We start from the raw sequence: 13,148 nt of genomic DNA, 5'->3' as shown, positions 1-13,148 counted from the left end.
CTTAGTTGGTTACGCATTTACTTGCTGCTCAAGTCAGGATCTCAGGGCCCTAGAATCCAGCCCCTTGTCTTAGGGCTCCCTGCTTAGCTGGGAGTCTGCCTCTCCCTCTTCTGCCCTTTCCCCTGCTTGTGCTTGCTCTCACTCTCTCTTAAATAAATAAATAACATCTTTAAAAAAATATAAACATATATAAATACATAAAATCCTTGGCCCACATTTTATTTTTTTGACTATGCTATGTATAACTTCATTTTTCCCCTGAAGATAAAATGTTGCTGTAGAAAAGTCTGATAATGTAACATTAGTTACTCTTTAAGTTAAATGTTACTTTTGTCTAAGTGCCCAAATATTTTTTTGTTTTTCTTTCCTTTTTTTCTTCTTTTTTTTTAAGATCTCTTAATTTTACTTGGTGTTGGTTGTGCTCTGCTGATCTGAGGTATACTATATGATTTTTCAATAAGTAATTTTATTTTTTTTTTAATTTCAGGATCATTCTTTTGAATTAAACTTCTTAGTATTTATCCCCACCCCAACCCCACCTTGCTTTGATTTGTTGTCCCGCTCAGAACTCCCCTAATCTGTATGTTGGATCTTCTTTGCCATCTATAACATTTGTTGTATTCTCTTGAGTGTCTTTATTCACGTGCTTTTGGTTAACATGTTTGTTTGTTTGTTTGTTTGTTTTTCCTTCCCACCTTGGTTTCTCTTAGAGAATCATTTGTTGTGCTTATTTGCTCTGATATACCTCCTAGATCAGTTTCTATTTCTAATATGATATTTCTTTTATTTCTGATTCTTTGAGTGCTATCTCCTGTTTATTTCTAAATTTTTCTAATTCTGATTAATTTATTCTCTCCTATATTGTATACTTTGTTTTAAATGTTCTTTAGCTCATTTTGAAATAGTATGTTCCAGTTTTGAAAAATTTTTGAGCATGACATTTTTGGCAAGCTTTCTTTGTCAATAGCAGAAGTTGGCAAACCTCCCGTAAGGTGCAAGAGAGTAAATATTTTATACTTTGCAGGCCATATGTTTTCTGTCACAAACACTTAAGACTGCCACTGTAGCATGAAAACAGTCTTAGGCAATATGCAAATAAGTGAGTGTGACTACGTTCCAAGAAAACTTTATTTATAAAGATAGGAAGGGGCTAGGTTTGGCCTGTGGACTGTAATTTGCAAGTCCCTTATCTGTAGGGCTATTATCCTTTTTATTTCTTCCAACAGCTTTGTTGCCAAGGTGAAACTTTTCATGGGATTTGACCATGATAGTTTTCTGTTGATCATTTTTATGTGAATTTAGTTTTCCTGAACTTTAAATAGTTAAAAGTTCAGATTGTTTCTCTAACTTCAAAGAGATCTTTATTTTTTGTTTTTATGTAATACTTGAAAATACATGATGGCTTATGATCTTAGATTGCCTGGGTCTGTTTACCTTTTGGCTGGATTTTCTCTTTATCTCTGTTATTTCTGTTCTGCTCAAATTTGATTCCACTTCCAATAGTTTTTCCTAGTATTGGGTTCTATGTTGGGAAGAAGCCTGGCATGTCAGTTTTTTGCTTGTTTTTTTGTTTGTTTGTTTTAGTATTTTATTTTTTAAAAGATTTTTTAAAAATTTATTTGACAGAAACACAGAGAGAAAGGGAACACAAATGGTGGGAGTGGGAGAGAAAGAAACAGGGTTCCCACTGAGCAGGGACCCCTGTGTGGGGCTCTATCCCAGGACCCTGGGATCATGATCCCAGGCAAAGGCAGATGCTCAATGACTGAGCCACCCACCCAGGTGACCCTGTCATGTCAGTTTTAAGGGTTCATAGGATCTGTGTTTCTCCAGCCACCTTAGATTTTGACATCAGTCTATTATGAACAGAGATTTTATATAACTTGCAAGCAAACTAGTCATCCAGTTTTATGGACATTTTCAAGACCTAAGAATCTTGAGTCAGACACAGAGAACTTTATTACCCATGGTACAGCAAATAATATGAACATCAGCATATTTTTGTAAGCTCTTCTTGTCCCCAAGTCCCATGGAGATGAATGATCAGAACCAGATAGACACCTGCTTGCACAGAGGGTAGCAGTATAGAAGAAGCCAAAGAAACCCAAATCTTTTATAGTGGACAGTAGTGTGCCTTCTCTTGGTTTCAGAAGGAGACATTATCTTTTTTATACTGAACAGAAAGCATGCCTATTTCTTGCCATGGAGAGGAAACGATATTTATCTTGCAGGACTCTAAACAAACTTGTATTTTGCTCCAGAGGAAAACACTATTCCCCTTTCCAGGATAATTTCTATACAGATATTCTTCAAATGATATTCTAGAACAAAAGACTATTTCTTGGTAATAAGACTCGGAGAACTGTGAGAGCTCAAGGGGAAATCTCCCAACAGGGTCCCTTTTACTACTCACTGTGGGAATGCACAGAAATCTGCTAGTTCTATTGGATGTTCTTAAATTGATCCACTGTGCTTTCTAGTGACTATCTGTTGACAATTTGGGGGTTTTCTTAATGTTTTGGGATTATCAAGTTGGTCATTTGTTCCACAACTTTCCTTTGTTTTGTCCTATTAGGTACCATAGACATTCAAGCTGTGTGGTTTTTGGTATTTAGAAATTTGGAGAGATATCTTGCTATCTAGATTTGTTGTAAATGTTGTGCTTTTTGTTTTGATACCTAGTTCTCGATTTAGCCTAAACCCATGCTGGCATCACTGCAGTTCATCTTCTCAAAATAACCCTGTCTTTTAAAGAAAGTGTGCCTAGCCTGATTTTACTTTCTCTAAAGTACTCATTTCCAACATCAACTTTACTATGCTGTAATATGGTTATACTCTTAAGATCCTACTGAGCTTCTCAGTGAGAGTGGCCTCTCTTTCCCTCCCCACACTATGTGGTACTGAGTTGTTCTATTACTTTAAGTGGAAGGTCCAATTTTTTTTTTCTTTTTTTCTCTAAGATTTTATATTTTCCTTTCTTGGTATTGTGTATCCCATCTAATGACCTCTCACCCTATTTTTAAAATATGGTCCAGAGGCTAGTAGATTAGATAAATAAATTTGCTTAAAATGTACGTAGAGGATGCAAGGCAAAAATAATTATGTACTAACATTGGGCATAATCCTGGAAGATTCTATTGAACTTGTAATAATTTTTGGCATTATATAGGCAGACTATAGAAACTTAAGCTATATTTATAATAAAACATTAATTAAACACTTCATTAATCCAATTAAATATTTTACTCAGTATAGCTCCTCCTTTCTCAAGGAGTATAATATCTTTACATTAGGGGGAAAAGAATACATTAGGAGTGACAGTGACAATATAGCTGTTATCTCCAGATTCATTTTGTCCTTTGAGTTCACAGCATTGGAGGCTTAGTATTTTATAACAAATGGTATCTGCTCATTAGTGTGGAAAATTCCAAATTTATCTGGCTTTTACTTAATGTTTTGCAATCAAGCAATAAGTTGTGGGCCTTTACTCATAGCCAGCATCAAGATCATATAATTTATACAAGTCATAATAATGGTAAACAATAGACAATAGAGAGAAAAAATATTTCCCTTGGGTGACCCCGTTCAATAAATGAAAACAAAACAAAACAAGTGCATGAAGGTTTCTGACAGAGCTTAATATTCAGGGGGTGAGGAGAAGAATTTTTTTTAAAGTACATGCATATCCTCCAACATCTCTACTTCAGCAAGAAGACTGATATAGACCCTTACCCACAACCCCAACTGACCATAAGTCCCAAGTGTCATTCTCCCCAAGAATGTACTGTTTGGGAGGAAAGAGAAGTTATTTGTAATAATTAGGATGCTGCACAAGCCAGTCCAGAAAGCAGCATAAACTGTGTGGTGACTTTTATACTGTGAGAACTCTGAATGAAGAAAATCTCTGTGAGCTTGAGTTAGGGGGCGATGGGAGCAGAGTTGGGTTCCAACAGATCAGTCACATTTGGGAAGATGGAAGAAGGAGTGGACGGCTTCTCCACAGGGGGTAATAGTGGACCATGGAAGAGAGCTTCTCATTCATCTGGGGGCAAATTTGATGTCCTATAAGTTGGATTAAATATTCATACAAACCCTGCTGGTTCAGTAAAATAACTAATTAAAGGGCATTTCTATAGTCATTGATTTGTATAAACTGTGCTATTTGTTATAGATTCTCTATACCTCCACAGGTGCTTACAATCAACTATTAAGTGAAAAAATGATAAAATATCACAAGAAAATGTAAGCTTGATATTGATGGAAAACATCAAATATAAATCACCTAGAGATAAATAAGAAAATTAAAATTTGGACTATGCTTTCTAAAATTTTATGAATACACAGAATATAGCCAATGGCAGGAGCAATACGTAGGATCTAACCAATAGGAATTACAGTTTTTCTAGTCTTCATGTGAGAGCATGAGTAAAAAATATAAAAGGCTTAATATACTCTCATATCTCTAACAGCTTCAGAATGCATTCTCCTGGCTTTTTTTCTCTTTTTCTCCTTCTACTTCTGTTTAATCTCTTTCTCCTCTTTCTCTGATTTGAATGAAATTATGACTTTAGTGAATATTTAGATGTGTAAGATATTCTCCCAAAATGATATCGGTGGATGAGAGATAGAAGAATATAAGAGTATAAGAAGTGATCTAGACTGGTAGCAAACAACCCATCTAGGCTAATAGGTTAAACAGTGTTCAGTAATGAGAGATGTATCTTAATGTGCCTCATTTCAATAGAGGTCACATCCCAAGATGTCCTGAAACTATATTTATATAATCTAAACCGATGATTCCGTGTGGTAAAAGGACTAGCTGTGGATCCAAGGACTTGGCCTCAATTTTTTTTTTTTTTTTTTTTAAGATGGTAGAAGAATACTTCTGAGTGTTTGAGAGTCAATTAGTGGAAAAAATACCAGGGGCCTTTTAATGTCAGTGGATGTTCTGGAGCTGGTTCACCTCTATCCTAGACTATCTCTTGTTTCCAAAAGGAGAGTTCATGGGGGAGTCTGAATCTAGTACTAATTCCTTAAGAATAAATTGATCATGGTGAAATTTTTACAAAAGATGGAAATTCTCCCTTCCCTTCCCTCCAGAAATTATACAGGATTTCAGAGTAGCATTTTCTTTCTCAATTCATGAAAGATTTCCCTGAATGAGCAATGTGCTTTGTGCTGTTGTGGGAATTACATGAGGGAAAAAAATCAGTTAACTATTATGAAATCTGAGTGTAAGAGACATCTCAGTAATAATGTATTTTCCAAGGACAAAAATAAAGAGGTATTTTGAATCATTAGAAAATTTAGTCTTAGTCATGAAAACAGGAAATACCAAGTTCAGGGAAATTTATTCATCAAAGGCCAACTTACTACCTGAAAAGAAAAAATGTTTATGTCTGTGTTTCTAAATACTCTTCCACATCTGACAACGTTTCTGTCATTTGCAGACAGAATCTGATTTGGAAAACCTTACTTTATTTCTAAAGAAATGTGAAAATCAGACAAAAAAAATGACTACTAAATCAGCCAAAAAAGGTCTTTTTAAATTTGTTTTTTTACTATACAAACATAACTAATTCATTAAATAATTACTCTTAAAAAAAATCAAACACAGACCCCTTGTCAAGCATCTAGTGGGTAAAAACAAGGACAACAGTTAAATTTCACACATTCTCCAGTTGTTTGCTGTTGATGCAGCTACATATATGAAGCGAAAACATTACACAGAAAAATCCTATGCATTGTTTTCCTGCTTTAATACCATTATATATATCTTAGAAGAGCTGTTTGGTTAAAGAAGATGGGAGGTATGTTACTATAATAACTAAGCAGACTATAGCCCCAGGTCTCCGTGTGAGTGAGCAGTTTGTCAATATCTTCAGGTCTCCAGTGAGCAACAAGAATGGCTCTCAGGATAGTGCAACTCTGTCTGCTTCCACCAGAGATCATAATTGGGCTATGAATTTTTACAACAGGAAAGTCTTCCTGTCCTAGAGACTCACAAAAAGTTTAGTTAAATTAATGCCACGAGAATGTCTGAACAGTATGAGTAGTGTACCCAGTTATCACTTAACTATGCAGTGCCTTTCCTTCTTTTTCTTCCTTTTTTATTTGTTCTTCCTAAAATAATTTTTTGAGATAGTTTACTAGTTAGAGCTTCTAAAATACAGCTTGTTTCTGAGGATTGCTCAACATACTGGTTTTCTGCCCAATGACATGATGTGCACTTTGGGAAATTCAAGAAGCCGGTTGAGGTGAGTAGAGGTGATTGATCAATCGAAAGCAAATGATAGCAGAAGATGTGAACTAAAGCTATTTTTTGATCTGAGAAAAGCTAATTGGACACATTTCAGGCCAAGTCTCTGAAGGCACAGCTCATGAACTCTGTCTTCCTGATGCTGTGCTCATTAAGGACACTCAATAGAGGACTGGCTAATTCTAGGGAAATCCCCATCAAGGTGGCCTTTACATGACACTGCAGAATTACCTCGGGAGAGAGAGAGGGAAAGGTGAGGAGAGACTCCAGGGCACTAGCTGCTTACACAGTTCTATTTACCTTATCTGATTTATCTGAAACTGGAGGATTTATCTCTAAAGGCTACCCTGCTCTCAGACTCTCAAGAGGCTTTTCTCTTTCTCTAATATATCAGAGTTTAGCTAGGCCTTGTTACTGACGGTTGTTAAAGTAAATTTGGGATTTGGGGGTCCTGGATCTCCTATTTGATATGGAAGACTGAATATAGCACGCATGACTTAAATGTTTCTAGAACATCCTGTTTGCCACTTATGCTTACACCTTTTCATGATTATCTTGAATAAATTTAATTATTATCTAACTTTCATCACCAGTCCTCAATTATTCATGTCAGTAATTCTAGGTAAAATGAAATGTACTGAATTGGCATTTCTCTTTAAAAGAATCAAATATCAGTGAAAGACATTGTAGATGTTCACAGTATTTTGTGCAAGAAAATTTTTGAGGGACTTTGGAAATTCCTGTCAGTAAGTTGAGGATCCCACACAGTGGGTTATATCTGCATGGGAACCTGAAACTAGGATTTGAGTCAATGAAAAATTTCAGAAGGAAGTGATGAAGTCTAAATCCTAGAAATCCTAGAAATCTTCCTGAATATGTTGCGAAAGTAAGAAATTTATAACCTAAAATAGAGGGAATTCTGGGCAATCTCTCCAGGTCTTTTGCAGTTATGAGAAACTCCATTCCATAAAAACTAGGAAAACCTCTTTTCCCATTGTATCAGTATTTTAAGTTTAATGGTTGTCCATGAATTAGTTCATCAAACGTATGAAGAAAAGTACTAAAAAAAATATTCTGTTAATTTTTACAACATTCTTTAAATCTTTAATTTTCAGAAATAATACACTGTTGGGAGATACTCAAGTTTCTGAATTTTAAAAGTATTATCAAGGAAAGAATTGTTACTTTGGATTTATGTATAACTAGAGAGTGTGGGGGAAGTTTGGTGGATATTAAGTCAGTCACTTCATGAAGAATCCTTACCTATTGAATTTTTGTATTTTTCTAAGCACCTGACTCCCAGTAAAATCTGAACATGTGTAAGTAATTTATTATTTCAGATGATAGTCTTTTGATTCACAAAATTAAGATCTAATTATGGAATTTTAGAGAAGAAACGGATCTTCTTGGTCATCTAATCTAAAATGCTTGGTTTTACCTCATAAGGAAGCAGAGGCCAGAGCTAAGTGACTTCATTCTTGCCCATACCTCCATGAGGTGACGGAGCAAAGGCAGGAGCCCATTTTGCTGACATGTAGGCTGGCACATGTCCTCTTGTCCACAAAGCACTAGGGTTATATCTACTCAAATTGATTATTTTGCAGATGTTTGATTACAATTTTTTTTAAAAATAACAACCTATTATCAGAAGTTATAGACATCTGAGCTGCAGACATTCTCTCTTGGAATGTAAGGTATTCCTTATTTTTTTCTTCTTGGACATTAGCATTTTTCTTCAATAAGAAATGAAGTAGAAAATCCTACATTGTAATTCCAGTGTACCACATTTCAAAAAATAGTGTTTAAGTTGTAAGTTACATGTGGTTAAGTTTTAATTAATGTCCTTAACTTAGACCCCAACAGATATAAAATAATGCTTTCAGCTCAGACAAAATAACCCATGCAAAAAGATGGACTCCAATCAAAAACACTTTCTTTTAAAAAAAATGATACATATATACATTATACATGAAACGCATACAATTTACATCTTTGTTACCACAAAATGGAGTTTAAAAAGAATACTGAGAAAGAATGCAAGTTGGACAGTTGACTTCAATCAAATAGGCTGAGAATAATTCCCTCATCTATGCATGTCCTATGTCAACAGAAATCTCTGTACATAAAATTTCAAGTCAAATCAGTTGTCCAAAATGAAAACACATCCAAAGGATGAATGTACTAAAATGATAAACAGAAGAGCAAAATATAAGGACAGAAGCATTTTTGGAATAATGTAGACCCCTTTCTCCCTGGGGGGGGGAGGGATGGGGAAAATAGAGATTGACATGTTTACTGGATAAAGTACTCTGTAGCTATTATGCCCATGTTTCATTTTTTAAAAGATTTATTTATTTTATTGGGGGGAGGCACAAGCACCCAGTGGGCCAGAGAGCAGTGGGGGATGGGTAAAGAGGGGCAGTAGGAGAACATGTACTACTGAGCCTGGATGGGCTAGGGCTTGATCTCTGGACCCTGAGATCTTGACTTCAGCTGAAATCAAGAGTCCCACACTTAAGGACTGAACTACCCAGGCACCCCCCACCCCCGCCCCGCCATGTTTCATTTTGAAAATTTGCTTTATATTTTTACAACCAGTGAAGTTATTCCTCTCAACTTACTTCTGTTAGACCAACACACTGTTAGAAGTCACTTAATATCCACTGGAACTCTTATTTTTGAAAAATAAGCTTTCATCACCTAAATCATACCTTCCTGAAGAAAAAAATTCATATTTTTATTTTCTAATTTAATCAAATCTAGAGATCAATTTTTTTTTTAGACCTATTTTAAAGGAACTGTTGTCACAATATTTAGGACAAATGTGAGAATTCACTAATAGGCAGGAGCACAACTCCTAATATTCTAAGATAGCCTGTCTCTAGGAAGTGCATAGTTCATGGACTGAGTAATTCAGACAAGGGTGGGGGAGCCAGGCTTGGCCAATAAAAGCATACTCCAAGCTACTGGCCACCATATGCTCAATCCCTTCCCACTGGAACATAGTCACAATGCTGGGGCTGAGTGTAGGAACATCTGGATATTTAACTCCCTCCAACCTTTTCTCTGGTAAGCAATCTTCAGACACCTGTGCCTGAGACTGGGGACTGCTTGTTTGCCCATCTGCTTTTGGTAGGCCCTTTCTAGCAATGGGGAAAAGTAATAATGTTTCTAGATGAAACCGGTGGACTTTGTGTTATACCTACCCACAGGAATTCACCTTCCCAAGAGTTAAATTGACTCTTTGATTCCTATCCCCCAGTACCCACAGTATCAGGAACACTCCTTGTTGGCAGGGAGTTTGTTAAGTTTGTCTAGGTATTTTAATCTCTTTTCCTTGCAATCCCTCCAAACAGTGTGTTTGACACATGGTAGGTGCTCAGAAAACTTTGAAGGGGAGAGGTTTGTGTTAAGCCAAGGGAAGGCTGGAGAAGAAATTTAAAATTTGAAAACTTTTGTCTGAGTGTTCTAGAAAAAAAAGGGGGGGGGGGAGTAGTAGAATATTATCATTAGTTATTATTGTTTGTAATCTACCTTTCAGAATTACACTAGCAGCTGGGGGGGGGGGGGATCCAGGCTAGAGGCTAAAGGATAAGGCTGTCCATTGCCACAAATCGAGAAACGCAGAGCCTCGGGCCATAACCCGGGATTACCACTTGGGTCCTGGCAAGTGTTGGCAACGCCAGTGGGGCTGTGGGCCCTTAGACCCCAGCTAACCCCCATCTTCTCCGAGCGCTGGAGCATGCCCAGTGGCAGCGATAGAGCCACCGAGGGCCTTGCACGGGCGCGCTCCGCTTCTCCGGGTTTTAGCAAGAGCCCGCGGGGGGCGGGGGTTGGGGGGTGAGGGGGCCAGCAGAGCCCAACAGCCTTGGCCGCGCGTGTGAGGAGCTCGCGACGCACAGGGCTCTCTCCCGCGTTGCGGTTGCTCGGGAGATGCTGGAGCGCGGCGCCCGGCTGCTCCACCTGGCGCACTGAGCTCGGCGCGGGGAGCCCCCGGAGGCGGGCGCGGGCGGGGGGCGCGGACTGCGGTAGAATGCTAGCCGGGCTCCTCCGGCGCTGTGAGACGTCGCGCGAGCGCGGTCAGGTGCCTCTCTCTGCTCCACTAACTTGACACTTGGTCGTGTTAGATCTCCGAGGCGCTCTACGCTTTGGAGTGGTGGGGGGCGGGGGGAGTGGGGAGTTCGAGGGTCTGCGGTAGCCGAAGGAGGGATCTTGCAAGGGGGAGCCTGCTCGGTGCCTCTCTTCTCCTCCCTGTCGCTCCCCTCCCCCCACCCCGTCGCTGCCGCTTTCCCTTCTGCCAATTCGGAGAGCGTCGGGCTCCTGTGACATGCGATCGCTGCCAAGTGACAGTCCCTGAGTCTGAAGTGCCCGCGAGGAAGTGAGCGCCAACGCGGGCCGCCGGCGATGACAGCCATGAAGCAGGAGCAGCAGCCCACCCCGGGGGCCAGGGCGAGCCAGGCGCAGCCGGCGGACCAGGTGAGAGTTGGCAGCTGCGGCCAGGCCCTCCCGGGAAGGGTGGCTCCAGTCCGTGCTTCCCACGCCTCCCTCTCCCCACCCTCCCCTCCGCCCCAGTTCCAGGCTCTCCTCCGCTGATCCATGGACTCCGCAGGAAGTTAGAGCATCCGAGCGCGCTCTGGGGCCGGGCGAGAGGATGCGTACGGTGGAGAGCCGCGGGGAAGGGGGGAGAGAGGTAAAGGCTGGGGGTGGCCCGGGAGCCCGGGCGGGCGGGCCACCGAGGAAGGGAGAGGCAGCCAGGGCCACAGAGTGGGGGCCTCTTGGCTGAAATAAAAGCACGCTGGAGGAGATACTGCGCTCCTGGAGGCGTCCACTTGCAGGGTTAGAGCCGGTCTACACGCAGCTGAAACGAGCGAGCGCTGGCCAAAGTACCCCACTAAGGAAAATGACCTTTAGGCCGGCAGAGTTTTTCCTTTATTTTTTCTTTTGAGGAGACTGGGACGGGGCGAGGTGGGGGGCGCTAAAAGAGGGAATGAGGTGTACCCTGCGTCTGTGGTCTGCTGAGTCGAGCGGAGCTTGGGAATAAAAAGGCATTATTATGGGAAGCTGGCAAGGTACTGGCTTTCGTGATTTGTTGGGGCCAGATGTGTTGTGTCTGCAGAGATGGGGTGCCCTGTACTGGCTGAGGGTTATTTCTGTACCTTTTCTGTCTCTCCACACTGGCCATCCCCTTTTTGGTTTTGCTGTTTCGAGATTTGTAGCATAACCATACCGTGGATCCTTACCTCGTCTCTGTCCCTGGATTGGGGGTGACTCGGGAGTTCGGTGTTGCTTTTTCCCAAAGTTGTAGGGGTCGGGAGCGCTGAAGTGCCTTGGCATAGAGGAGGGGGGCTGTGAGGAGGCGGCTGCAGGTGTTGTCACGTTTTCATCAGTCAGGGACTCTGAGCTGAGAGGGCAACAGTTAGGTCAGCGGATAACTACGGAGGCACCCGAGTACCCTTGGCCCCCAGAGTGCACTGTTGAAGGCTGCCCAATGCGATTCGGCCAGAGACTCTCCTAGCTCTTTGCTAGAAGTGAGGTGAAGGGGTGCAAGCAGCAAGGTTCCGGTAGCGGCTCCGCTTTTCACATAGTCTAAGCACTGAGGAGCAAGTGAAGGGAAGCTGTCCAAATCGCCCGAGTGGTGATGAGGCGGAGGAGGACATGCCAGGGCTGCTGTTATTAATATTCTAGTCTTGGTCATCTCTCCTGGCTTGTGGTCTCTCTCTTCTCCTCTTCCCTTTCCTCCTCATTTCCCTCACATATGTTTCACACAGGTGGTGAGGATTGCTCAATGCCTTAAAGCTCCCTCTCCATTTACTGGAGTGGATGTTGCAGTTTTTACAAGGCAGGTTGTTTTTTTCAACTAGTCGCTTTACTCCCTATCCAGAGATACATATGTAAATACTACAACATTTATGCTGTATTATGTGTTCCTTTCCCTTGCATCTTTTTCCTCTGCTCCCTCCAACACGCACCACAAGGTAGCAACTGGTTAGCAGATTATAAAAATGATTTTAGGAGAGGAGCATGGATTTAACATCCTCTTTCAAGCTGACAGCTCTTAAATTTCATTAACCAGCCGCCGAGCCTCTCTACTGTTCTTGAATGATGCTTCCAATAAGAATGATTAGTCAGGTGAGAGTCCCCACATGAAATCTTTGCTCACTACCCTGTGACACCAGCTGGTTACTTGAGGTGCTGCAAACTGCTCAGTACCAGTGGAGGTGGGGAGGGAGAAGCTGAGCAGAGAACACAGAAACTGAAAATACATATGTAAACAGTGGACAAGCCGCCTATGCACAGTAAAGCCTTTTGTCAGGACTAATCGGGTACTTAAAATTCATCTGAAGAGAGAGAGTCAAGCTTGAATCCTTTTTTCTTGTGAGCGTGCATTTTGGTTTATGGCCACTTCAGATATTCAGGGAGTGGCCATTTGCAGAACTCTTGTTTTAATTGAGTTTTTAAAGTGACTTTCTGAACATTTACATGATTTTAAAATGTCAATGGTATGCATATTATGCTTAAGTTAAAATGAAAGAGATTGATTTTGCTAGGGGAAGGAAAGCAGAGTGAAATATGCGTGGCAGCATCCCATTGAAGATTTTCCAAGCACTCCTAGAAAATACCTTTTATCTTGCATGTTCTTTGTCTGAAGCTTGACCTATGAAATGATGACCAGATAATGAGGATGATTGCTGCGATTGCTTAAACTACTTGCTCTAAGAGTACTAAGTTTTGATTAACAGGATTATATATTGTGGTCTGATGCTGTGATTGTCATACAACTCTCATGTGGTACTTGTTATAATACCCCCCAAATAGACATGAATGATATTTCTGCTTGCTATATTTCTTTAAAAAAAAAAAAAAAGATTCACAACTTTAAATAAAAATA

General features: G+C 40.5%; 1 protein-coding gene across 3 annotated transcripts in view; it reads left to right on the top strand.

Annotated features, from left to right (window-relative positions):
* DPP10 (dipeptidyl peptidase like 10) overlaps positions 1-13,148 on the top strand; it is a 1,373,984-nt gene that overhangs the window by 707,933 nt on the left and 652,903 nt on the right. Inside the window, exon 1 of one of the 3 annotated variants that reach the window (XM_082689263.1) lies at positions 10,103-10,735. The exons of 1 other annotated variant lie outside the window; for it this stretch is intronic. In XM_082689263.1, the coding sequence (XP_082545389.1) occupies positions 10,664-10,735 (72 nt within the window). In that variant the 5' untranslated portion in view covers positions 10,103-10,663. Of the gene's footprint in view, positions 1-10,102; positions 10,736-10,834; positions 10,950-13,148 lie in introns of those variants that run through there. One more of the 3 variants, XM_082689265.1, reaches the window with a different exon arrangement.

Source organism: Mustela nivalis (genome assembly GCF_964662115.1).
Source record: "Mustela nivalis genome assembly, chromosome: 11".
Lineage (NCBI taxonomy): Eukaryota > Metazoa > Chordata > Mammalia > Carnivora > Mustelidae > Mustela > Mustela nivalis.
This window is presented reverse-complemented; position numbering and strand designations above follow the sequence as displayed.